Consider the following 27,083-nt stretch of genomic DNA (forward strand, 5'->3'; position numbering starts at 1 on the left):
CAACCTATCCTTCTTGAATCTCCAGGGCTGATGGGACCTTCCATGCAGGAAGCATTAAGAGACAATTGCTCAGTTGAGCTGAGGCTCCCCCCCCCCATCAGCTTCCCTCCTCCTTTTGTGTGTGTGTGTTTAAATAGCCAGTAGGTGCTCACAGCAAAGGGTTCAACTAAGGACTATGGAAGGAGCAAAGCATTTGGATTTAAATTCAGCTTTCGTTTAATTCTGTTTGTGAACTCATCAGCCCCAGAACTTTACACACATATTTCTGTGATGAGCATTGCACAGTGAAGCTGTGGCAGGCACTGGTATAGTACCTCCTCTCTCAGACTTTTAAAGATGGTGTGGATTTGGCTTCTGAGGTGCCTCTAGATCTGCCCTTATGTGGGCAGACTGTAAACATTCAATTACACAAATGTCAGTCAAATTGTTCTGCTAGGAAATGGCCTTTTACTGGCAGGATCTGGCAAGCTTCTTTGTTTGCAGCCTCTGGAGTGTTCCAGACTTGGGGAGCGACTGGTGGTAGCAGCCTGACCCTGCCTTCCATCTCCTGCCCAGCCCTGCTCCTCAGCTTCAGTCCCCACCACTGCCCTGCCCTTTCCCTGAAGCCCCAGAAAGTTCTGGATCATTGGTGTTCTTTCCTGTTAAGTCATGCCATTCCTTCCTGGAATTTAAATTTAAAGGTAATAAATAAATAAATAAATAAATAAATAATAAACAAATTGTACATAGGAAAATACAGCCAAAGCCACAGACCCAGGGTTCCTGTCTTGATCTGAAAGGTGACTACACACATTTGGAAAGAACTTGGAGAGTTGTATTGGTCACTTTGCTTCTCCATGGCTAAGCTGTCTGACAGAACCATCTTGAAGGAGGAAAGGCTCCTTCGGGCTCACTGTTTCACAGGTTTTTAGTCATTGTGCAGATGAAGGTTGGTGGGTGGCTCAGTCCCTGAGAGAAGCAGCGTGTGTAGATCTGTGTATCATGGTGGGCCAGGAACCAGTGACTGGATATAACCTGCAAAGACCCACCCCTAGGGACACTTCTGCCAATCCCACCCCAAGAATCTACAACCTTTCAGTATGACACGGCTACCTGGGGAACAAGTGTTCAAAAATTAGCTTGTGGGGAGACTTCTGATTCAGATCATAATACACGTGGAGATAGAGACAGGGCAACAATTTCATATATGTCAATGATTATTTACTAAAACTCACCTTTTCCTTCTTGTGTGTATAGGTCTGTGAGTTTTAACAGTGTATGGATTTGAATCATTGGCTCCAGGGCTATTCCATCATTCCCAAATCTCTCTGTGAAGTCCCTTTTGCAGTTATTGCCTCCTCATCCTAACCCCAGGAAGTCATTAGCTCTCCAGCATTGCACAGAACTATGCCTGGGACTGCCCCCTTCAGCAGAATGACCTTGAGGTGCATTACACTTTGTATTCCTCAACAGCTTCATTTTATCTTAGATTGGGCTTTGTAGCCCAGAGAAGGCTTGAGCTCACAATGCTGCCTCAGTCTCCTGAGAACTGAGATAATAGACACCTGCCACCATACCCAGAAAATTTCTCTGTTTATTTTTACTTTTTATTTACTTACTACATGTGTTCATGTATTTGTAGGCATGTCTATGGAGGATGGAGGCCAAGTGTCTTATTCAGTTGCTCTCCACACTTTAAACACAGATTCTCTCATGGACCCTGCAGTGTGCTGATGTGGCCAGACTGGCTGGCCAGCAAGCCCCAGGAATCTTTGCATCTCTGCCTCCCCAGCACTGGGGTTACAGGAATGTGCTACCACACCTAGTTTTTATGTGGGGACTGATGCTTGCTCTGCAAACACTTTACCAATGGAACTGTCTCCACTGCCCTATTGTTTCTTTTTGAGTAACATGTGTGTGTGTGTGTGTGTGTGTGTGTGTGTGTGTGTGTGTGTGTGCTATAGCTTGTTTGTGGTTTTTCCTATAGAAGGGTATCTGGGTTGCTTCTAGTCTGGGGGTAATTATGAAGGGAGCTGCATGAATGCTCCAATGCAAGGCTTTCTAGGATAAATGCCCAGGAATGGGGTCACTGAAATGTACACGGTGGACTTGAAAGTCTAGATACTGCCATGCTGTCTTTCGGAATCACCATGTGGCTTTGCAATTCCAGGGAGTGGGACGTTCAGCTTCATTCTGAACCGATAACTTGTAGACTTTCTGTAGTTGTGTTTGTTGTCACTCATGCTTGCTTTCTTGCTGTTTGACTGTCAATGCAGTGACCCTTCTGGCATCACTGATTTTTCCCCCAAGCAATTTTCTGTTTTCTCTCCCACCATCACCCTTCTTCCACCTCCCTTGGCTTTGCTTAGTTCTCTCCTGTTTCTGTTTCCTGGTATGAAATTTTATATTCTTGATTTGAGAACTTTGCCCTTTGCCATACAAACATTTAATGACTTAAATTTCCTTCTCATTCTCTGCTGTACCTCACAGTTTTAATGTATTAGTGTATGCATGTGTGTGAGGGTACATGCCACAGCTCTCATGCAGAGATCAGAGGACAGTTTTTGGGAGTGGCCTTTGCCCTTCCATCTTGTTGAGGCAGGATTTCTCTTGCTGTTTCTGCCACTCCAGCCTCCTGTTCCTAGAGTTTCCAGACCAGTCTCCTGCCTCAGCCTGCATTTCATTAGGAGTGCTGGAATTACAGATGTGAGCCATCTCATGCAGTTTCTTGTGGATTCTGGGGAATCAAATGTAGATATCTCACAGTTTTTCAAAGGTGTGTGTATGCGCATGTGTGTATATTAAAATATTTTCTAATTCCCTTGAAATTTCTTTGATATTAATTTTTGAATATTTGAAAATTTTCTCATTGTCTCTCAGCTGTTGATTTCTAGGTCAATTCCACTATGCTCTGAGGAGATGCTCTGCAGTTTCAGTTCTCTTGAACTTGTTGAGGTTTGGTCCTACAAATATGGCAATTTTCTTTGAATATATATTGAGTTATTGGGGGTGGGGGTATACCATGGAACATCTGTGGAGGTCAGAAGACAACTTCTGAGACTCAACTCTGTTTCCACCTTGTGTGACCGAGGAATTGAACTCAGGTCTTAAGACTTGGCTGCAAGTGCCTTTACCACAGATCTTGCAGACCTGCCTTGGTTAATTTCAGTGAACAATGAAAGACTATGAACACTGTGGTTATTGAGTATTCCGTGAGTGTAGTAGGAACCAGTTATTAATGATGTGTCCTGCATTTCTGTATACACATTCTTTTATCTGTAATTGGCCTTAGCGTCCTTGGTGCCAAAGTCCCTAGGCAAGCGCTCCTCTGTGACACTTACTCCCCACCTATTCTGTGTGATGCTGACAGGGGTATGTCAGTTTCCTACCCTAGCGATGGGTTCTCCCTGCCGTTGTATGCAGCGTTGCTTCGTGTGTTTTGAAGCTCTGTTACATGGTACATAGTATTTAGTTTAGTATTTCTGTCTCAGTGAGCTCACCCTTTATTCATTTTAAAATTTATTTTATTTTTATGTGTATGGGTGTTATGCTTGTATATATGTCTGTGCACAACACACATGCTTTTTGCTTGTGGAGGCCAAGAGAAGGCATCCGATCTCCTGATCTGGGGTTACAGACAGTTGTTACCATCAATGTGGGTCTGGGAATTTAAATTGAGTCCTCTGAAAGAGTAACTCGTGCTCTTCACCTCGGAGCCATCTTTCCATCCAAAGAGTTATTCTTAAGTGTGTGTGTGTGTCTGTCTGTCTGTGCATATGTGTCTGTATATCTGTGTGAGTGTATGCCATGTCTGTACAGGTGCTCATGGAGGTCAGCAAGGGCTACAGATTTTGTGGTGGTTGTGAGCTGCCTAAAATGGACTGAGGTCCGACTTTCTGGAAGAACAGAAAAGCTTTTAACCACTGAGCCATCTCTCCAACCCAGAGCCCTCACATTAGTTTGTAATGACTCAGCTTAACCATGTAAATTTTCTTTGCTTTGAGATCTACTTTGTGTGGTATTTAAAACATCTACTTCATCTCAATTAATGTTTGTGTGACATATCTTTCCCACCCTTTTGCACATAATGTATTTATGATATTGAATTTTAAGTTAATTTCTTAGATGTAATATTAAACAGTCCATCTTCTAATTATTTACAATTACACTATTTGCACTGATAGGTTCATGTTCGATCTAACATGTCTAACATTTTATAGTCTGCCTAAAATCTATCTTTGGATACTTCAGTAGAAGTAAAAACATTACCAATATATATGCCCCTTTCCCAGTCCCATTTATGTCCTATTTGTCTTGTATCTCACCTCTATATCCATGGAGGGTCCGTCAGACATTTTCTTCCTTGCTTTCAGCTACTGAGGGAACCCACAGATGTCCGCCCATGCCCACCCCAATGATGCATGTCCAGCTGACATTGCCCCTGGCTGCCAGCTCCCTTCTTTCAATGCTTTAGTGTTGTGTCATTTACGCTGGCTCCATGGCTCTGCCAAGTGTTTGGTTCACTCTTCCCATACATGGTCGGCCACTTTCTACTGGCTGAGCCTTTGGTTGTAGCTGTGTGATTGAATGGCTGGCTTATATTCCTTTGACATTCTTCCATTTGAGGTACACTGAGCACCTTCAATTCTCAGGCTTATGTCTTTAACCACAATTGGGAGTTCCTCAACCATTATTTCTGCACACAGAGTGAAAGGAATGCAGGCAATTGCTCTGGGTGCTTTCCCTTCCCCAGGACTGTTTCCCACCTGTCTTTAGCTTCCTATGTGTCCCCTTTCAGAGGACTCTCCTTTGGGATTTCATGTCCAAGGACTTCCTGTGGGGTCTTGTCAACAAGGACATTCAGGATTATCAGGGTGGCTTAGGTATTTATTCCATGGGATCTCTTGTTCCAAAGTCATGTCAAGCCAGCTGTGCCTCTGTCAGCTATTGTGACTTGAACATGGATGTGCAGTTGTCTCTGTGACGTGTTGCATATCTGGGTAAATACACAGAGTGCTACAGCCCGGTCATATGGTGGATAGACTTTCAGATATTTGAGGAACCTTGATACTTATTTTAATAGTGACTGCTCTAATTTACATCCACACTGGCAGCAAATAAGTGTCCCTCTTTCCCCTAGCCATCCTGGTTACATTTCTGACTACTTGTTGTCTCAATAATAGCCATTATGACCGGGGTGGGATAGAACCCTCACCAGAGGGAAATGTAAGAAGCTCTTGGGTTTCCTTAGAGCCCACCTGGAATGTCTTTCTGCTCTTGATTCTGGGGTGTATCTTCTTGATGCTATAGGATATCCATGAGTATGGACTCATGCTGAGCCCTGTAGGTCCTTCTGGAGAAACCTCAAATGTGCAGGTGCTCATGGCACCCTGACATAGACCAACTCAAGATTCAGATCTCTGATCCATCCCCTCCCTTTATTATGGCTTTCGAGGTGGTTCTTGTTTTCTTGATTTTATATATATATATATGATATATATATATATGGTATTTTTAAAATATAAGAATCATATGTTGTCTAGTTTTATCTATTTTTATAGAACAATTAATCTGGGGTTTATCTTGCCTCATCGTTGGATAGATAACTTGAAAAAAAGTTTTCAGAGCCAGGATGATCATAGACATCTGTGATCCCAGGAAGCTGAGCTATGAATTCCAGTTCAGCCTGGGCTACATAGCAAGTTTCCATCTTAAATAGCACAAAAGTAGATAAATAAGATTTCTGAATAATTATGTCTTGGTGTTATGCTGTCTGTGTCTTGATTTTGCTCAGTAGTAAAAATAAAAACCCATTTATCCAACTACCTAATTCGGGGACAGTCTCTACCCTCTGCACCCTACACACCCAGTCGGTTGTTTTCAGACCAGATTCTAGACCTGGGTAGGTTGGACCTATGTGGGGCATGTCATATTCTTACTGTCCTCACTCTGCCCTGATTCCCAACCAGTGAGAATTCCCTGGAGTGACAAAGCCAGGATCTGCTAGCAATGACATAACTTTATTATCAAGCCGCTGTCTGAGAAGGAGGAATGAGCAAGTGCTGCTGTGAGCAGCCATGACACTGGGTGGAGCCAGGCAGTGGTCATGCCCAGCAGTGGGGTAGGGTCTCTTTTCTCCTGTCCAACTCTTCTTTCAGGCTTGGGAAGGAGGGACACCCAGAGCAAGGGAGAGGCAGAGCTAGATCACATTTGCACCCAGCAGTTTCTTCTCATCTGTTTTCTAAGGAAGAGGCCAGAGCAAGACATTGGTGACTGAGAGAAGGGGAAGCGGGACCCTGTGCTCCAGGTCAGCTAGTTCTGAAGCCAGGCAGAGCCCATCTCAGCTGCATAGGACCCCTGACAAAAAACTCCATAGGCCTGGTAGAGATGTGGCCAGCTATGGCTTCCTGGGGAGGAAACGGGGACCTTGCAGGATGGGAGAGAAAGACATGGTTCTTCCTGGGACTTGCAAAAATGTCTCATCTGAACATGCCACTGCCCCAAACACAGTGACACCAGGACTTACTGCCTTTGTGAAGAATCTTTTCCAGAAGTAAATACACACAGGGGTGACAGAAGCCAGGAGCAGCAGCATCCAGACACCCAAGAGCATTGCCTGGAGACTTAGGAGCAGGGTCTGGAACCAGGGCAAAAGACAAGGGTCCTGGAGTGACGGCCATGTTTTCTGCCTCTTTCCATTCTCTCTCCTGGCCAATGTCACTTTCTAACCCTCACCTCCAAGCTTCTGGACTGGGGATGGATTATGGGTCCATGAGATACAATTCAGCAGAAACCTTTTCCACTCTCCTCAGTAGCTGAGCTGTGATATAAGTGACAGGGAGGGCATGCACTTACCATGTTGGTAACCCTTGACATCCTTGCAATCCTGCGCCACTCATGGCTTGTGGCTGATACAATTTCTTTGCTAATGTGACATCTACAGCAGTGGGAACAGTTCCTGGTTTTCTCAGTCCTGCATCTTCAGGACCAATCACCAAGATGAGAGAGAGGGGTGCCTTTCCTGCCCATCTTAGTCTACCTGCTATCATCTGTAGTTGCTCTTCTCCATGGCCACTTACCTTTAGCATGCTGGTGTAGAATATGCACAAGCCTATCCTATCAGCTTCTTCGGGGCCTGGGGTGTTGGGGGGCTTGGTGGGCCAGTGATTTGAAGAGTAGCTTACACAGACGTCATTTCTGAGATAGTATTGGTAAATATTGAACTCACGAACTCCAATAACAATGGCAGCCACAGCCGTGCAGAAGTTCACTAGCACAAGAAGTGTCCTCAACAGGGCCTAGGTAGAGGGAAAGATAGAGGGAGACCTTGAAGACTCAGATTTACCCAGCCTGAGTGATGGGGCAGGAGACCTGGCATAGCCTCGAAGCAGAGTGTGGGTCTTGTTTGGTCCTAAACTTACCCAGCAGGTACCACCCCGTTTCTTGTGAACGAAGGCAACAGATCCAGCCAGCATAGCCTGGGGAGATATTGAACCAGAAGAGTCAGCATAGGAAATACAAACACCCATTAATCTTCTGCCTCATTTAATCTGTAGTGTCAGCCACATGGCCTAGATACCATTCTATCTGCATTCCAGGTGTTCTGCTACGCTTGTTTGTCTGTGGTGGATCTCACCAGTGAGGATGTAGGACACTGTTTTAGTGACACCTAAATGCACATGGTTAAGCTAGGTGTGTATCTTCTCCTCTTTAGCTGCAATCTTCTTTTAAAATAATACTAGATTCTTCATGAAAGTTCCAAGGACTAGGGATCTTGTGGGTCAAAGTCCCAAGTTATTGGAAAAGCTGTCAATGCAGGATGTGGCTTTAGGCAGCCTCATGTCCAGACCCCTGACTTACGAGCTACTGGGTCCATCTGATGAGGCCAGAAGAGCAGGAAGTCTGGTGTAGCCCCGTGGACACCTGGGTCCTGACCCTTTTTGACTATTCTATAACAAATCTGCATACTTCTGCCACTGGATGGGTTAGCACAGTTACTTTAATCTCTGCTCTCATTGAATACATGTGTTTTTGCTGTTCTGAGAGTGTGGGTCTGTTAGAAAGTTCTCAGTACCCATCATGCTCAACCCACCTAGCTGTCATTAGTGATAACAGCATGTTGGAATACATCCCTGGATACCCATAGTAGGCACAAAAGGAAGTAGGAGATGCTCCCTGCCTGACATGCTCCACTTCCTGTCTTGAGGCAGATATCAGAGGTGGGTGAGCCTTTAAAGCCTTAACTGATGACTGCCATTGATGGTGAGGTGGGGCTGCCATCGTGGTGGGAGAAGCATGGGGCAAGAGCCAGCAGAGCAGACCTGTGACCGCGACCGCGACTGCGCAGGCAACCACTTCCTCACTGCTGCCATCCACACAAGCACCAAACTGGCCTGCATCATTCAGTCTCTCTGGCTACATGCTCTCTGATGCCACCTCAGCGGTGGTGTGAACGAAGCAAAGAGAACATTGTCCCCCTCCCTCTGACAGCTGGGGACCTTCATGCTGCCACACTCACCACGATCCCAGTCCAGAAGGGGGCACCTGAGGTATTCATGGCTAAATACTGGCAGATGTAGAGGGTTCCACCCAGAACCACACTCAGAACCCCCAGCACAATCTGCACCACCTGGAAGAGAGAGGTCTTGAGAACACAGCTCCTGATCAATGGGTCCACCCACCAGCCTGCAGCTGCCTGCACAGCTTGGACTGGTTTCTAATAAGAAGATAAAACCAGTTCAATGCCTTAGGCATAGAGGGTGGCCAGAGGAAAGTGTGGCAAGCAAGAAAAAGGACCCTTCCTTAGCCATGCTTGGTGTCCCTCCTCAGCCATGAAGCATGTAGCTACTCTCACCCAGGAGGCCACCAGCAGCCTGTTGCTGCCCAGACTCCTGGCAGATTCTGGGAGCCGTAGCATTGAGCATCCGGCCAGCAGGAGTTTGGCTAGAGCAGACTCTTGATGGATGTGCACATCAATGTGGGTGGATGGTGGGGCCTCAAGGGTTACCTCACCGACATCTGCAGTCTCCATGTCTTTGGACATCATCTGTGAGGGAGAAAATGAATAGCAGGAAAAAATATCTGGCAGATTTTCAGGCAAGTTCAGTGACACAGAATGGTTGTTCGGCTATGGAGCTGAACCCAGGGTCTCTTTTGGAGGGTTGTCTGTCAGGGAAGCATGCTGCTTCTGGGGTTCCATCGTCAGCCCACATCTGCTTTGTGCCCCTGCATTGATCTTCAGGGACTTGGTGCCTACATCAAGCAGTGCCCACTTTAGCCCTGACTGGGTCTCTTCTCTCAGAGTTCTCTGGCCCCAGGTCAGAGCCCAAGCTCCTTTAACAGTTCCCCCCCCCACCTCTTCGCTATCATATCAGTGGGCCCGGGGATCACCTCAGCCCTTGGATGAGCACTTAGCACTGACTGGCCCCATAGGACTGAGTGGCAGAGAGGCCACACCTGTTCCCAGAGGCTCGCCTCAGTGTGCCCACCCCCTGGGTAGCTGTAAGGAAGCCTGAATGGAAGGAGCTTGGTGGACTAGGAAAAGGATTTATGCTGAAGTGATTCCTAGAAGGAGCCACATGGCCCACGAGAGGGTGGGCTGTCTTACCTGCTTTCCTCTGGGACCAGGACAGTGTGCAGCAGGAAAGACCCAGAGAGGAGGACCTGGGTGTAGTTGAGAACCTCAGCCCTGGCAGGAGGAAGAACTTGGGTGGGAGCCAGAAGGGGAGGGAGGATGACCAGACTTTTGCACTTCCTGGCAGGCAGCTGGGACTGAGGGCCCCTTCAGGGGCTTTCCAGCAGTCAGTTCCTCACTGGGCACTGGGCACTGGGGACGGTGGGTGAGGTAGGCACTGAGTTGGGGCTGGCAATGATTTAATCCTGCAGGATCTTTGAGAGCACTCTCTTCCAGTCCCATCAGTGCTAGAGCTTTCTAAGCAATGTGGTCTGTGTTACTTTGGGTGTTTGTGTGTCCTGTGTCACCTGAGTCCCTGTTGCAACAGGCCTGACCATCTACTCCAAATGGACCCCCCCCAAGTGGGGCCCCTTCATGTCAGCTACTTGCTGAGAAATTGAGAGACTCTGGTCAAGCCCCCACCCTCCCTCCCCTTCCTCCTAACCTCCTCCCTCTTATCTACCTTGGGGTCCTCCCAGAACTCCCTGCTCCAGCCCCACCTCTCTCAGAGAACAGCAGGTAAGGCCGGCCCTTCACAGCCCCAGGGTACCCTCTCTTGGAGCACAGAGCCTCTTCTCTAGAGGGTCCCCAAGCCTACTTCTGGAGCTCCACCCTAGCCAAGGATGCTGCTCCTCTCCTAAGCTGCTTTCCTGGACTCCAGGAGGGAGGGACATGCTGGACAGAGGCGGTGGCTCTGGAAACAGGCCCAAGGCTGGAGAGGACAGGGCCTGGCTTTGCCTCCCACACTTACCAGACCCTCACTTGTACTCTGAGAGTGGGGCCTTTGAGACCAAGCAGGAGTGGGATGGCTGCGGAGTGAAGACACAGGGTGTTTCTCCTCGTGTTCCTGGGCCCTGGGAGGAGGGTTATCAGGGAGCCACTCTCTGGAGTGCTGAGCATCAGGGTTTCTGAGTGGCCAAGGCAGTGGTAGGACTGGGGGTCTGGAAGGGCCAGCACACAGATGGGATTGGGATTGTATTCCTAACTTCTGGGACCTCAAGGGAAGGTGAGAACCTGGGGTCTCTATTTGCGTTTCTGAGAAGTCGAAAGTCTCTTCCTCCCTCCTGAAGAGTTGTCACTCAGAGGGTCCAGGTAAGCAGAAGGGGAGGTGCACTAAGGCCCCGGTGACCACAAATGGATTCGAGCAGAGGAGAGACTGGAGTGGCTATCAATGTCCAGCTGAAACCGATGCTCAACCAGATTGCCCCGATGAGTTGTCTGGGCAGAATTTCTTTTGGATCTAAGCAACTGATCAGAGGGGCTAAGATGGCCATGACAGTTCTGAACCAGGAACAGGAGAGAGGCGGAAAGCAGGCAGGATGAGTTAGACTCTATGCTGGTTAGATTGGTAGCAGTGGTGAGGAGCCCATCGGACTTCATAGTAGGCAGAATAAGAAGACCTTGTGGGTCCAGAGCCTATGGAAACTCAGGGCATGATTTTAGCCAGTGGAGAAAGGTGATATAGACCACAGTAGAAGTTGTTCTTCAGAAGTTAACACATGGACTCACATGGGTCCTTGCCTCCATATCTGGGGATTATGACATAGATCCAAAGATCAACATTTTTTCTTAAATCATGTTTGTACCTGTTCATGTGGGTGTGTCAGTGCATGTTGCTAATGGTAAAATTTCCAAATATACAAAGTTTCAAATATACAAAACTTTTATGAAAAAAAGTTCAGGAAGTATCAGAATGAAGAACTTACAAAATAAGTAATAAAAAATGCCCCTAAGAAACAAAAAGACAGTCAACCACATTATGAACACTCAAAACCATTGCAGAAACCAATGTGGAAATTCGGACAAGGAAATGTATTGGGGGAGGGCATTAGGGAATTTTATTTTTATTTTTTTGAGACAGGATCTCATTGTGTATCCTTGGCTGGCCTGGAACTTGCTATGTAGACCAGGTTATTCTCCAACTCACAAAAGTCCATCTGCTTCTACCTCCTGAGTGTTGGGATTAAAGGTGTGTGCCATCACACCTGGAGGGAACTTTTTGCAATATGCATCTAGATTGTAGCTGTGTTTTCATAAAGATAAATACTTGTCAAACCTCAAGATAATCAATGAAAATGGAGCAATTTATTGCATTAAGTTAAAACATATAATAGAATGTAATTTCTCTTATGTGAAACTGAAGAAAGCAGAAACAGGAGATGCCACTTGTCATTGCTACAACATCCATGGAATGTAACTGGCAACAGCCACTAAAAATGCATTATTCCACCTTGGTCATGATACAAAGGGATTGGAAATAACCTGAGTATCGGAGACTGCTAAAATATTCTCTCTCTCTCTTTCTCTCTGACACACACACACACACACACACACACACACACACACACGCACACTATTATGTAGTCATACAAATGGGAGCTTATGATGGACTGATGTAGGATGATTCTAAAACATATGGAAACATCGATACCATGTTGTACAGAACCATGTAAGGCAGTGGTCATATGTGAGGGAGAAATACTTCTACATACTCTTGTATATTAAACATGCCACTGGAGGCCCTGCAAGAAACTAGTCATGTTAGTTCCCATCTGGAAGGCAACTAGGCACCTGCGAGCAGATAAAAAGGAGAATTTTAAAGCTATACTCTTTTATCATTTGCACTTTTGTGTATATTTGTATAGTGTGTGAGCATGTGTGTTGATATGCACATGGGCACAGATGTGTATGTGTATGTGCACACACGTGTGTGCACATGCAGGTGGAAGCCCAAAGTTGACATTGCATGTTTCCCTTGATCTATCTCCACTTAATTGAGGTGGATCCTCTCAGTTAAACACGTAGCTTAATGGCCAGCTTGTCCTGGGAAGCCTGTCTCTGCCTCCCAAGGAAGACATCACACCTGCTCAACTTCTACATGGATTCTGGGATCTAAAGGCTGGTCCTCATACTTGTACATCAAATTCTTACCTACTGAGCCACCTTCTCGGCCCCCTTTCTAACTTTTTAGCTAGGAAAAGTTGTGTGTGTGTGTGTGTGTGTGTGTGTGAATGTGCATTTCTTTTTTGTCCCACTTAGACCTAAGCCAAGCTGTGTTAGCCAGCTGTGAATAAACATCTGAGAAAAACAGCTTGAAGGAGGGGAGATTTATGTTTCCTTGTGTGGCTGGCTCTTTCAGATGTTTTGCTGTGAGGCCGGCCCATTAAACTGTGCCCAAGGCAAGGCAGAATATCAGGGCAGTAGGAGTGGTAGTAGAGGCTGCTCACCCCATGGGGGTCAGGAAGGAGGTGGGGGGGGATGGAGGAGGGAAGGGAGAGTGGAGAGATGGATGTGTGAGGGGCTTACATGCTCTTCAGCACACCCCTGTTGACTTACAATCTTCCAACCAGTCCCCACTTCCTAAGTCTCCACAGTCTCCCCATCAGCCAAGACTAAGTCTGTGAGGGGCCCTGCATAGTCAAACAGTAACATTCCATTAATCCTTTGGGGAAGGGGTCAGCCCTGTGCCTGGTGAAAGGCTCTGGAAGTCGTTTGAATCCCAAATAAGGGCAACTGCGACGCTGATCTTGACCTTGAGTCATTAGTTCCTCCACTTTCCCTTTCCCTTACTTCATTCATTTGTTTTCTACGGTAACCACCTGCTGTTTTCCCCATTAGGAAAGATGGTCCAAACCACGGTGACTGTGAATAGGCTTGAAATGGCCTCTGTGCTCCCCCAGTCCACTCATGTCAACATCCACATCCACCAGAAATCAGCTTGGGAGCAGCTGCTGAAAGCCATGGTTTCCCTGAAGTTTCTCTCCTGCCCTCAGGACACTGGGCCCTCCAAGGCCAACATCCACCATGGGCAGCTGGCTCTAGGGGTGAGAGGCGTGGTTGGTGGATTAATGAGGTGGCACAGAGGGTAGGGACTCTACTCTTTATAGGATGCAAAGGAAAAGCAGATTGACTCCTCAGGGAAGAACACAGAAGCTCCCTCATCCCCTCACATTTGGGAAGAGGTTTTAGACATTTCTCTGCAGGGGGTTGCGTGAAAGGAGTAACCAAGCCCCACTTTGGGGCAGAGAGGGCTGTGTCAGCCAGAGGCTGGGTGACAGGGGAGGAATGTCAAGACTGTGAGTTCAGTTGTTTCCTGGAGTTCATGGGGGCTGGAGGCAGCAGGTACGAGACAATATTAACCAAACCCTCAGAGAGAGCAGGGTGTGAAAGGAAAGGACTTCCATGGCAAAGGAGTGCCAGGAACAAGGGCAGCCAGTACTGGTACAGTCCAGAGTAGAGAGAGGGGTCACAGATGATCAGGAGCCACTTTGCCAAAGCCTTGAGTGACAGGGTGAGGAGTTCCAGCTTCTGTGGGTGAGCTTTGAACTCAGGCTGCCTCTGAGCCAGGAGAAGCCCAGGCAAGGAGCCAGGTTCCTCGCTTGTGTGTTGAGTGTAAGTAATGAGAAGAAACAGGAATCCAGATAGTTTAAATGGGGTCTCCCTAACGGGGTGGGATGGGTTTGGGGGTATAAGCCAGGAACATGATGAGAACCCTGGAAGATGGTGTAGGTGTTGGTGCAATCTAACGGATGAGTCTAAGGCACTGGAAGGACATGCAGGCGGGGTATAGGAATCAGTGACAGCCGGATTTTAGCAAGAAGACACTCCTCAGGTTAGGGCTGTCTGTGGTTTATTGGGGCTTACACTGATTAAGTTGTTGGGGTGGGAATGAACAATGAGGAGCAGGGAAATGCCCCTTTAAATGCCACATTGCTTAATTGCTGCCTGGGATGATTCCTTAAAGGCCAGCCCTCAGCTTGAAAGATTGGGACATGTTCCTCATTATAGGCTATCTGTAAGCCATACTCCTCCCTCCCTTCCTCCCTCCCTCCCTCCCTCCCTCCCTCCCTCCCTCCCTTCCTTTTTTGGTGTTATTGCAAAACTATATATATTTTTAAGTAAGTTAATTACTTATTTTACATCCTGACCACATCCTCCTCTCTGGAGCTCTCCTCCCACTCCTCCCCCACCCCGCCTCCCCATCTACCCCTCCTCCATAACCTCTAGAAAGGTGCAGGCCTCCTATGTTTGGCTGTGGGCTCTGAATCTGCCTCCACCAGTCACTGGATGAAGGCTCTCGGAAGACAACTGTGGTACTCACCAATCTGGGAATGGCCCATTCAGTTTATACAGCCACTGCTGCAGGAGTCTTAGCTGCAGCCCTCTGTGGAGTCTCAAGAAAGTTTCCCTTGCATAAGGCTTCTCCATACAGCCCCACTTTCCAGACGCCAGTTTAAGCTCTGCTTCCCTCTGCGCCCCTACCCAGATCCCTTAGTTCCCATGCCCACCTGCCACAGTCCAGACAGGAGCCCTCGATTTCCTCTTCCCAGGGAGATGTGCGTCCTCCGCCCTCCTTGGGCCCTCCTTGTTATGTGGCCTCTCTGGGTCCGTGGATGATAGCATGGCTATCCTTTACAGTTAATATTTATTTATGAGTGAGTGCACACCATGTTTGTCTTTGTGGGACATCACTCAGGATGATTTTTTGTTCCATCCATTTGCCTTCAAATTTCCTGATGTAATTATTTGTAACAACAGAGTAATACTCCATTGTGTAAATGTATCACCTTTTCTTTATCCATTCTTCAGTCGAGGGGCATCTAGGTTGTTCCAGGTTCTGGCTATTACATATAAAGCTGTTATGAACACAGCTGAGCAAGTGTCCTTGTGGTGTGATTGAGTATCTTTTGGTTATATGCCCAAGAGTGGTATCATGGGATCTGGAGGTGGATGGGTTCCCAATTTTCTGAGATAATGCCATATTGATATTTCCAAAGTGGCTGTACAACTTTAAACTTCCACCAGCAATGGAGGAGTGTTCTCTTTGCTCTTCATCCTCTCCAGTATAAGTTGTCATTTGTGCTTTTGATATGACAGTTTTAAGATAGTACCTTAGAGTCTTTTTGATCTGCATTTCCTCTGTGACTAAGGATGATAAAGTGTTTCTCTGCCATTTGAGTTGGATTATTTGGTGTTTTGATGCCTAGTTTCTTGACTTCTTTATTTATTTTAGAGATCAGCCCTCTGTTGAATGTGGGGTTGGTGAAGATCTTTTCCCATTCTGTAGGACCTCATGAAACTGAAAGCTTCTACAGAGGTCCTATTTATTACTTGTCTATCTTAGTGTCTGTGGTGCTGGTGTCCTATTCAGAAAGTTATTTCCCATGCCAATGTGTTCAAAGCTGTTCTCTACTTTCTTTTCTAATCAGGTTCAGTGTAACTGGGTTTATGTTGAGGCCTTTGAGTCACTTGGACTTGAGTTTTGTGCAGGGTGATAGATACTGATATTTTGGATTCTCAGTTACGCCAGCACCATTTGTTGAAGATGCTTTCTTTTCTCCATTGTATAGTTTTAGCTTCTTTGTCAAAACTCAGATGTCCATAGGAGTGTGAATTCATGTCTGGGTCTTTGATTTGATTCCACTCATCCAATTGTTTTTTTAATGTTATTTTTAAATTAATTAATTATTTTTTAATTGAGCTATATATTTTCCCCACTTCCCTTTCCCCATCCCTTCTCCCCTTCTATCCTATCCCCTGCCCCCATGAGATCTTGTCTTTTTCCCCTTCCTAGGATCCATGTATGTCTGTCTCTCTTAGGGTCTTTTTGTTACCTAGGTTCTCTGAGGTTGTGGCCTGCAGGCTGGTTGTCCTTTGCTCTACGTCTAATATCCACTTATGAGTACATATGGTGTTTGTCTTTCTGGGTCTGGGTTACCTCACTCAGGATAGTGTTCTCCAGTTCTGTCCAATTGCCTACAAATTTCAAGGTTTGTTTTGTTTTTAACCACTGAGTAGGATGCAGAGTAAGGGAAACACTCCTCCATTGCTGGTGGGAGTGCAAACTTGTACTTTGGAAATCCGTATGGCAGTTTCTCAGAAGACTGGGAATCAGTCTACCTGAAGACCCAGCAATACCGATAACTTTTGGACACATACCCAAAGGATACACACTCATACCACAAGGACATTTGCCCAACTATGTTCATGGCAGCATTATTTGTAATACCCCTCTACTGAAGAATGGGTAAGGAAAATGTGCCACCTGTCTGTTTCTATTTTAACAACATGCTGTTTTTATTATTATAGCTTTGTAGTGGAGCTCGAGATCAGGGAGGATGATACCTCCTGCAATTCTTTTATTTTACAGGGTAGTTTTAACTATCTTGTGATTTTGTTTTTCCATATGAATTGAGTATTGTTCTTTCAAGGTCTGTAAAAAAATGTGTTTGTATTTTAATAGGGACTGCACTGAATCTATAGATTGCTTTTGGTAAGATGGCCATTTTCACTGTGTTAACCCTACCAATCCATGAGCATGGGAGATATTTTCATCTTCTGATATATTCTCCAATTTCTTTTTTCAGACTTGAAGTTCTTGTAATACAGATCTTTCACTTGCTTGGTTAGAGTTACCCCGAAATATTTTATATTCTTTGTGACTGTTGTGAAGGGTGTTGTTTCACTGATTTCTTTTTCAGCCCTTTTATCACTTGTAAGTAAGAGGGATAATGATTTTTTTTTTTTTTTTTTTTTAGTTAATTTTGTATCCGGCTACTTTGCTAAAGGTGTTTATCAGCTGTAGGAGTTCCCTGGTAGAATTTTGGTGTCATTTATTTAAACTGCCACCTGCAAATAGTGATACTTTGACTTCTTTTCTAGTTTGTGTCCCCTTGATCTCTCTTTGTTGTCTTATTGCTCTAGCAGTAAGTAATATATTGACTAGATATGGAGAGAGTGGACAGCCTTGTCTTGTTTCTGATTTTAGTGGAATTGCCTTGAGTTTCTTTCCATTTAATTTGATGTTAGCTTTCAGCTTTCTGTATATTGTTTTTATTATATTTAGGTATGTTCCTTGTATCCCGGATCTTTCTAAGACTTTTATCATGAAAGTGTGTTGGATTTTGTCAAAGGCCTTTTCAGCATCTAGTGAGAAGATCATGTGGGTTTTTTTTTTTCAGTTTGTTTATATGGTAGATTACATTGATAGATTTTCATAGGTTGAACCATTCCTGCATCTCTGGGAAGAAGCCCATTTGAAATGTCATATTCTGTAGGTCTTTGAAAGGTTTGGAAGACTACCTAACCATTTGAAATATATCTATGTATGTCTAGAAAACTAACAAAACTAAGTTTTGACTTTTATAGGCGACTATAATCTGTACTGAATTATACAGTACATTTTAAAAAGTGCTGTATAAACATAATAATTAATAATACCTAAACAAGAGTAGAAATATACATATAACAAAATTGACCTTAAATTTGTATAAGTCAAAATCCATACCAATGCAAAGTATTCATTTCTATATCATATGTCCCTTTTTTTTCTTTAGAAAAAATTGACTGTGATCATTAACCATTTATAACCAACTCCAATAAACATTTATAAACAATATCTGAGAATTTTGGCATAGTTCTGTCCAAACTGCTTCCTGTTGTTTGGGGGGACTGTTAATCCCAAGGGGATCCTGAGAAAGCCCAGAACCCTGGCCAAATCCTGGCTGTAGCAGTCTGTGAGGCTGCATGGTCTCAGCTATTTTGGATGTTGGATCACCTGGCCACTACTTCAGATGTCTTGCTTGACCAAGCCATATTAGTATGGAAGGAATCCATGGAAATGAAAGCAGAACTTCTTTTCCAAAGTAACATGTCCTTAGACTTAATTTTCTTTTTCTTTCTTTCTTTCTCTTTTTTTTTTTTTTTTTTGTTTTTTTTGGTTTTTCAAGACTGGGTTTCTCTGTATTGCTTTGGAGCTTGTCCTGGAACTAGCTCTGAATAGAAATATTATATATTTCTATCTTTCTCTGGTCACATTTGTTTTTAATCTGTTAAACAGAATGGCTAAGATTAAAGTGGCATCTTACCCCACCCTATTCCTTGGCTTCTTGAGAGTCTAGTTTCACTGGTGGGAGCTATTTTTATTGCCATAACTCTGTGGAGTTTCTAGGTCCATGCCACCCACCACCAAGAAGCATGCTGCCAGCTGCTCATAAACACAATTTAAGCATTTGGTGGAACCATTTAAGTGTTTAAGTCTTTTTCAAAAGAGACTTGCAGTTTTTGCCACTAATACTGAGTCAGGAAGCCTCTCTTAAAGGAGCCATGCCTCTGCCTCTGCTTGCCTCTTGCAAACAGAGCACATCCAAGAAAATGTTGCTACCAAGAGGCCATGCTTGATTCTGTTCTTTTGTGTTCATAATCTCTAGGTTTTACATGGAAATTCTTGCCAAAAGTTTGGGCACCACTTGTGAGTGAAAGTTTCTGTCCTGCAGCTGTTCAGTCTTAAATAAACACACAGAGGCTTATATTAACTATAAACTGTTTGGCCAATGACTCAGGCTTCTTATTTGCTAGCTCTCTCTTAATTATTAACCCATATTGGATATATATATATATATCCAGAGAATGCCCAGACATCCTACCTTTCCAGAAGCTACATGTAGTTTCCTTGACTCTGCCTACTACCTTTCTCTATCCCTGTTTGGATTTCCTTCCTGGCTAAATCCTGCCTGTCCATTGGCCAAAACAGCTTTATTCATCAACCAATATAAGAAACGTATATTCACAGCATATAGAAGGACATCCTCCATCACTATTCAGTTTCATGAATTTGTAGGCTTTCTGTGGTTAGTGGTATTGTTGAACTCAATTTTTGATCTGATAAGATACAAGGGGCTATTCCAACTTTTTTTTGTGTTTGCTAAGACTTGGTTTGTGACCAAGTATGTGTTCAATTTTAGAGAAGGTTCCATGAGGTCGTGAGAAGAAGGTATATTCTTTGGTGTTTGGGTGAAATGTTTTGTAGATGTCTGCTAGGTCCATGTGAGTTATAACATCTCTGTTTAGTTTCTGTCTGCATGACCTGTTCCATTGGTGAGAGTGGGATGTTGAAGTCTCCCACAATTAATATGTGAGGTTCAATATGTGACTTTAGATTTACTAATGTTTCTTTTACAAATGTGGGTCCCTTTATATTCAGGGCAAAGATGTTCAGAATTGAGACATCACTTTGATGGATTTTTTTCCTTTGATAAATATGAAATATCCTCCATCTCTGTAGATTAATTCTAGTTTGAAGATTATATTGTTAGATATTAGGATTGCTACACCAGCTTGCTTCTTTGGTCCATTTGATTGGAAAATCTTTTTCCAACCCTTTACTCTGAGGCAATGTCTGTCTTTGATGTTGAAGTGTGTTTCTTGTATGCAGAAAAAGGGTGGCTTCTGTTTTAGTATTCATTCTGTTAGCCTGTGGGTTGTTCTTTTTTATTGGTGAATTGGGCCCATTGATATTGAGAGATATTAATGACTGATGATTATTTGATAATTTTTTATTTAAATTTGAAACAAGCTTGTTTTACATGTCAATCCCAGTTCCTGCACACTTCTGCCCTCCCTTGTTCCCCCCACCTACCCCTATCTCATCCCCTTTCTGTTCCCCAGGGAGGATGAGGCCTCCAAAGGGGGACCTTCAAAGTCTGTCATATCCCCCATGTGTCTAGACTGAAAGAGTATCCCTCTGTGTGGAACGGGCTCCCAAAGTCTGTTCGTATACTAGGGATAAATACTAATTCACTACTAGAGGCCCCATAGACTGCCCAGTCCTCCCAACTAACCCCACATTCAGGGAATCTGGGTCAGTCCAGTATTGCTTTCCCAGCATTCAGACTGGGGTGCATGAGCTCACCCTTGTTCAGGTCAGCTGTTTCTGTGGGCTTCTCCAGCCTGGTCTTGACCCCTTTACTCATCATCACTCCTCCCTCTCTGCAACTGGATTCCAGGAGTTCTACTCAGTGTTTACTTGTGGGTGTCTGCTTCTGCTTCCATCAGCTACTAGATGAAGGCTCTAGGATGGTATACAAGGTAGTCATCAATCTCATTACGGGGGAAGGGAATTTGAGGTAGCCTCTCCACTTTTGCTCTTACACTGGTGTTTAGGCATCTGAATTTAGGGTAAGAATGAGGCAAAAATGGTAAGAATTGGCATAACGTGATAGTGTTAGGAAAAAGTAAATGAAAGACAGATAGCCTGAGGGGGATGGAGAAAAAAGCAGACCAGTATGATTCAATGGATATTAGAACAGAACCTTCCAGAATCAGAGCTGCAGCGAGGCCAAAGCAGAGGAATTGGTGAAGCCTACATCTGGCTTAGAGCTGTGCAGTTCCCCTTGGGATGTAAAGAACTGCTTTGTTTGTTTTTGATTTTTCCCCTCCTGTCTGGCAGGTGACCCAGGTATTGCTGGGGCTTGTGAGCTATGTTCTTGGAGTGTGTGTCTACTTAGGGCCCTGGACTGAACTGTGTTCCTCTGGCTGTGCCTTCTGGTCAGGGTCTGTGGTAAGTAAGGAGACAAACAGGAAATGGTTGCCTTAGGACTGGAAAAACCCTTCTGATGCCTAGCTTTCTGTTTTTGTTCAAGGGCAGGACACTGGTGACAAGTGTCTACCCATGTGCTGCCTTCTTGTTGGCTTGTTTGTCTTTTGAACCCTGCTTTAGTTGGGCTGTTGTGGGAGCTGTTGGTGGAAGGGTGATGGGAAACCTAGCCAGGAGAATAAACTAGAGGTATTTTTTTTCCTGGTGTCCTCTCTTTCCAGGCGATTGTAGCTGGAGCTGCCACCATTGTTCATGAGAAACGACAGGGAAAACTGTCTGTGAGTCTCTGGATTCCTCTTTATCAACCTTGTCTTTCTACACCCTCCCAAATGGCTAGCATTTCAGCACTATTCTACGGATTATCCTTTAGTTACCAGTTTCCTGGAGGGTTGGGAGGGACTTCCTGCCCTAGCAGCAGGTGGGAGATGAGCAGGTTCCAGGCTGTGGTTCGTGACTCTGCCACTGACTGCAGCATCTGCATCGGGACCTTTCTCTTCCAGGGCCACATATCTCTTCTGCTCATCCTGGCTTGCATTGCTACAGCTGTGGTTGCTACTGTTCTGGGTGTGAGCAGCTTAATCTGGCAAACGAGCGATTTCTACCATGTCAAGATCAGTTCCACGTGTGACTCCTTACAGTCTGGCGTGGGCAGTGAGTATGGGATAAGTGACTCACCCTGGAAGACGGAAAGGTGCAGAGAGTACCTGAACATGATGATGGTGAGAATGCAAGTGGCTTTCCTGGGACATGTTACAGCCCTGGCTTTTAGGGGTTAGAGCCCCTGGGGGACAGGGAGGAAGGCTCTGCGAACTTGGCCCTCACCCTAGGCCTTTGGTTAAGTTGTTGTCATTCAAGCTGGAGGCATTTTCAGACCTCCATACATGAAGATCCCCTGACTCAAAGTTGGTGGGGGAACAGACAGTAGGTCACTCCCCTGACTTTTCTAATGAATGGCCATTGTGGTTATCTACTTATTGATGCATAAGAAATCGCCCCAGAACATGGTGGCTTTAAACACCACTTTATTCATAGTTCTCACAGTTCTCTGGCTGGGTCAGACAGACAGCTCACACTTGGGTTTTCCTATGCAGCCGAAGGCAGAAACAGTGGGTGTGGTCGTTTAAGGGCTCACTGGGGCCGGGCATCCACACAGAGGCACTAACGTAGTAGGTAGGTGATGTGACTGTTGGCTGGGAGCTCAGCTGGGATGTTAGCCAGAGAACCCATAGCAGCTTCTTCACGTGCTTCTGGCTTCTCAGTACAGCAGTAAGTTCCCAGGTGGGGAGTTAAGGTTGTCAAGAGACAGAATAGAAACTCAGGATCGGTGAAGGGCTGCCCATTATTGGCATGATGTCATTTTCACCAGTCAAGCAAGTGGGTTAGAAATGGTGGCCACCCCCTCACTAGAAGACACCATCAGCCTTGGTGAGAAGTATGGCTAGACAGGGTCTGGACTGAATGTAGCTGTGGTAAGGGGATGATATGATTCAGAGGAGCTGACTCCTGCTGGGTTGGCTCTCTTTTGCCTCTAGAACCTGTTCCTAGCAATTTGCATCATGCTCACCGTTGTCTGTATCCTGAAGATTGTCGTGTCTTTGGTTTCCCTGGGACTGAGTCTCCGAAGTATGTGTGACCGGAGCTCCCAGGCCCTGGTGAGTACTCAGGAAGGGACTTGCTGGGCATCAGGGGTCTGGGCAATGAAAACGGGGACAAGCACCTGACCTAGGAAGTAACTGGTCCTCTCTCATCCTTCACTGTGTGGAGACTCTCACCCCATCGTATGTCCTATACGACTTATGCTACCTTGTGCTTCTCCATGCTATCATTTCCCACTCCGTCCAAGTTCATGTTTCACTCCCCCTACTCTGCTTCCTTGTCCGTCTTGCTGCATGTGCACTTCCTGTTGTCATTCCCTGCCTCTCATTTCCTCTGCTGGTTTCAAACGCTGAAGCCAACCTCATGCCCTTCTCCATCCATCCACGGTGCTAAACTCCATGCTCCATCATCATGCTTTTCTTCCATTCAGTGATTTCTTCCTATTTTATTTTCAGGATAAGGAAGAGACAGAGAAAAAGCTTCTTGGGGGAGATTCAACACCTCCCTCCCCAACCAAGGAGATTCCTGGTATCCTATGAATTGCTACAAAGACTCTGCCTGAGCCCGCATGTGTCCCTGCACAGAGCAATCCTGTTCACAGGGCCTCTGCTGGTCCTACAGTACACACCTAGTTCTGATGTAGCCACTATCCAGCTCTTTCTCTTCCCCTCCCCCACGGTCCTCACTCCAATGTCCTTTGTTTCATAAACAGATACTGTGTCATTTCCCCAATGCTAATTAAGCAGAAACAACCAGAAAAAAGAAACCTTCTTGAAGAGAGGTGTGGGCTCTCTGTTGCTACTGATGGTGTGCTGGGAAAGGCATACCTCGAGCTGGTGTGTATGGAGACAGAAGGGTGACCATGGAGGATGGTTGCGGTTGGGTTGCATATCTCTGATGTCACACTCTACTTCAGGATTTGCCTCCATTCTACTACATAAAGTGAACACAACTCAGGGGTTTAGAATCTTCTCGGCCATTGCTTAGTCTTATTTCCTATGCTGTGATGAATGCTCTGGCAAAAAACAGCTTATGGGAGAAAGGTTTTATCTTACTGTGTTGTGATCATCAGGGCGGTTCACAGCAGCAGGAGCCCAACGCAGCAGGCCACACCACAGCCACACTCAGATGCAGAGGGGTACATGCAGACACACTGGTGCTTGGCTCATTTCCCCACTCTACCTAGGAAATGGTGGCTCCTGGAGTGGGTGGGGCTTACTCCCTCAATGAACATAATCAAAGTGATCCCCCACATCTATGCTCAGAAGCCCATTTTTCAGGCGATTGTAGTCAAGTTGATTCTCCCAGAACCCAGCCCACTGCATGTTCAGGGGTCATCTGTAAGTTCAGGTGTCAGGGAACTAAGGACATTTTAATTTCTTTAAAAGATGCGGCATCAAGCCTACACCACAAAGAGTATGGTGTACCAGGCAAGAAAGTAATGTGAAGTGTTTGCTGAGTATCTGTCAGAGATGAGGACCAAAAGGAACGTTATGAAGATGACACTCAAGGGAGAGGCTCTGAGATTGCTATTGGCGCTTGGCTAGCTGGGGCAGGCTCTGAGATCGCTATTGGCGCTTGGCTAGCTGGGGCAGGCTCTGAGATTGCTATTGGTGCTTGGCTAGCTGGGGCATGCAAAGTGATCAGCACCCCCTGCCTCAGTGTGCACTGGCACATTTGGTGGCGCCCAGTGACCTGTCATCAGCCCGATCTCAAGAAATGATGGCTTAGTTGGGCAGAGGGGCTTCTTAGTCGTCACTCATTGTGCCCTGGATTCCACTTGCCAAGACCCCAGGCCACGGTCTAGGAGGGGCAGTCAGTCCTTGGGGCCTGAAAACACTGGAGGCGAAGAGAGGGCAGCATTTCACCAACTTCTGGCATAGAGTCAGACGTCATAGGATTATGGATTATGATGACTAAGTTCCCCTCAAAATCTATGTTTTGAATGTATAATCCCCAGTGGCTCAGAATGTGACCACATTCAGAGATAATCTTTTCGTATAAGTCAGGTAGAAATGGGGCCATCAGGGTGGGTACAACCCCATCATGACTGGTGTCTTTATAGGAAGAGAGCGTTGTGAAGATACAGAGGTAAAGGCGGCCGTTTGTGAGCCAAGAAGCCTTAAGAGAGAACTGTCAGTACCTTAATCTCAGGCATGTTTTCATCAAGGGCTTAGCTACATTGACAAAAAGAGGAAATGGAGTGCTTGGGGAAAAGGAACTGGTAATGTCTCAGTCAGCAAGCCTGTCTGTCCTGTGGCACTCACTGTTCCTGGGGAGACAAGCAGGTCTAATCACCACAGATAGGGAAGTAGCACAGACCAAAATAAGAATAGCAGCAAAGTTCAACCTGATGAACCAAGGAGTTTGCTGAGGTTACTTACAGGAGTGTGGGTGAGGGGATGCTTACAGGAGCACAATGGTCATCTAAAATCACCCAAGCATGAGTGCCAACTTACTTGTGAGACCCAGGGCTCTGTAGTTCTCTACATGATGTACAAGCAACTTGATGGGTTGCAGAATCTTCTCTAAGTAGTTTGTCTGATCCAAGCCTCCTTAGCAATCCTCCCTGCTTATATAATCTTAGGCAGAGTGGGGGCTTGTATGTTTTTGGAACCCCCTGATACTTTTGAGTTGCTTATTTCCCTGTTTTTAGCAAGCCTCCCTTTAGGACATTTTGGGTCTCAATGAGCTACCATCCAGAATGAGATGCTCCAGTTCAGAGAAATTTGCTCTGTAACTGTAATGACACTGTCACCCTGAAGGGGCCGCTGGGTTTCCTATCCTTCTGAGCATCCTCTCTCCTCTGGAGCAGGGCCTTGCCTCCTGCCCACCACCTGAGACACTGCCATTTTTATTTCCACTTACAGTAGGTGCCTCTTGTGCACCACAGGACAGCTCAATCGGAGTGTGCAGTTTGACATACGTGCTACCTGGGGGTGGTTCTGGACATGATGAAGCAGAGGAGGGTGAAACTCCAGTCAGGGAGGGTAAAGACTTAGTAGAAACCACACCTTGCCCTCTGCAATCATGAAGCTGTTAGGGGAAAGAGATATGGTGCACTGTGGGGTTACACTCCAGGATGCCATGATGGATGGCTAGCACATTAAAGATGTGAAGAAATCTGGAGAGTCACAGAAAGGAAGGTGAGGCAAATTACCCTTCAAAGGAGCTTGCTTAGGGGAATCATGGGGTTATAGCCACAGACAGCCATGATGAGGCCTTCAAGTAGGAGGGCATTAGGAGAGATAGCTGCCTCATATGGCATGAGGGGGACCCTGAGGGAAAATGACCTCCAACTTCCTTCAGTTTCAGGTATTAGGAGGCTTACAGCACCATCCCATAATTGCATGAAGGGACCCCAAAGGAAGAGACAGACCTTTCAGTTCCACAGGACAAAGGGAGCTTCTTGCACTTAGAGGTTTTCAGGTGTGGGGGTAGTTCCATACCACATGACCTAGCCTCTATGCCAGGAGTCATAAGGTAGGAAGGTTGTACATATAATCCAAGGTTGTCTTTGGTCTGAGCACACCTGAGATTGCTCTCAGTGGTACAGGGGAGGGAGAAGACTCAACTATTTGGAAGAATGCCAAGGTCATGGCCGCTCTCTGTAGTTGGCAGGGGTGGGGAATTGATTGCAGGTGGTATGGTTTGATTTTTAGCTAGAGGATGTGTAACCTAACAGTATATAGATATCATATAGATGGCCTTATGGAAGGAATTCAGATATGGAACAGGGCCACTTAAATTCTGTATCTTGTTTGACTCCTTTTTGTTGTCTTTAAAACTTTTTCTCTGTGCGTACATGAACGCACGAGTAAAGGCACCTAGAGAGGTAAGAAGACGGCATCAGATTCCCCGAGACTGGAGTGCCAGGCACTTGTGAGCTGCCATGTGGATGCTGGGAACCTTTGAGCCATCTCTGCAGCCCGCTTTAATGTTTTGTTTGTTTTTGTTTTATGAGACAGAATTTATCTGTAGCTTTGGAGCCTATACTGTCATTCTCTCTGTAGATCAAGCTGGCCTCAAACTCACAGAGATCCACCGGCTTCTGCCTTCTTAGTGCTGGGATTAAAGGTGTGAACCATTGCTGCCCTTCAGCATAGGATTTTAGAACAGAGTCCCAGGTTGAAAAAACACAGCAAACGGAGTCAACGGCAAAGTCAACGGAGTCATTATTTCCTTCCTTGCCCCCCAGTGGTACTAATTTGTGTCTCAGTATTTTTACCCCAGTCTTATGTAGACAGATCAGATAAAGCCTCTTGGATTTTCCATTATGGAAAGCAAATGTCAGCATGTTTAGTTTTTGTTTTAGTGGTCTGTTCAGACTTTGGCAACTCCTTTCCCCACCTGGAAGGGAGCCTGGCTTTCTTTCTCTGGCCCCTCCTCCCTCATGCTCTCTGCTCTAGTCTCACAGTAGACCCCACCACACCCCATAAAGAGCCTAGAAGCAGCTTTGGA

At 45.7% G+C, this 27,083-nt stretch overlaps 2 protein-coding genes across 2 annotated transcripts; one reads left to right on the forward strand and one right to left on the reverse strand.

The window, feature by feature from the left end:
* Positions 1 to 5,980: 5,980 nt before the first annotated feature.
* Positions 5,981 to 9,646, reverse strand: Tmem176a (transmembrane protein 176A). The gene is made up of 7 exons (XM_051203039.1): positions 9,587 to 9,646; positions 8,834 to 9,025; positions 8,498 to 8,608; positions 7,401 to 7,457; positions 7,059 to 7,277; positions 6,506 to 6,616; positions 5,981 to 6,220 (listed from the first exon to the last, which is right to left on the reverse strand). Exons 2-7 carry the CDS (start codon positions 9,023 to 9,025, stop codon positions 6,179 to 6,181), a joined length of 732 nt encoding a protein of 243 aa, XP_051058996.1. The 5' UTR covers positions 9,587 to 9,646; the 3' UTR covers positions 5,981 to 6,178.
* A 510-nt stretch (positions 9,647 to 10,156) lies between these two features.
* Positions 10,157 to 23,407, forward strand: Tmem176b (transmembrane protein 176B). Its single transcript, XM_051203040.1, has 7 exons — positions 10,157 to 10,171; positions 13,271 to 13,476; positions 20,880 to 20,990; positions 21,248 to 21,304; positions 21,527 to 21,745; positions 22,559 to 22,678; positions 23,078 to 23,407. The coding sequence occupies exons 2-7, from the start codon at positions 13,276 to 13,278 to the stop codon at positions 23,159 to 23,161; spliced, it is 792 nt and encodes a 263-aa protein (XP_051058997.1). The 5' UTR covers positions 10,157 to 10,171; positions 13,271 to 13,275; the 3' UTR covers positions 23,162 to 23,407.
* The last annotated feature ends 3,676 nt before the right edge of the window (positions 23,408 to 27,083 follow it).

The sequence above is a fragment of the Phodopus roborovskii genome, unplaced genomic scaffold (genome assembly GCF_943737965.1).
Source record: "Phodopus roborovskii unplaced genomic scaffold, PHOROB, whole genome shotgun sequence".
Lineage (NCBI taxonomy): Eukaryota > Metazoa > Chordata > Mammalia > Rodentia > Cricetidae > Phodopus > Phodopus roborovskii.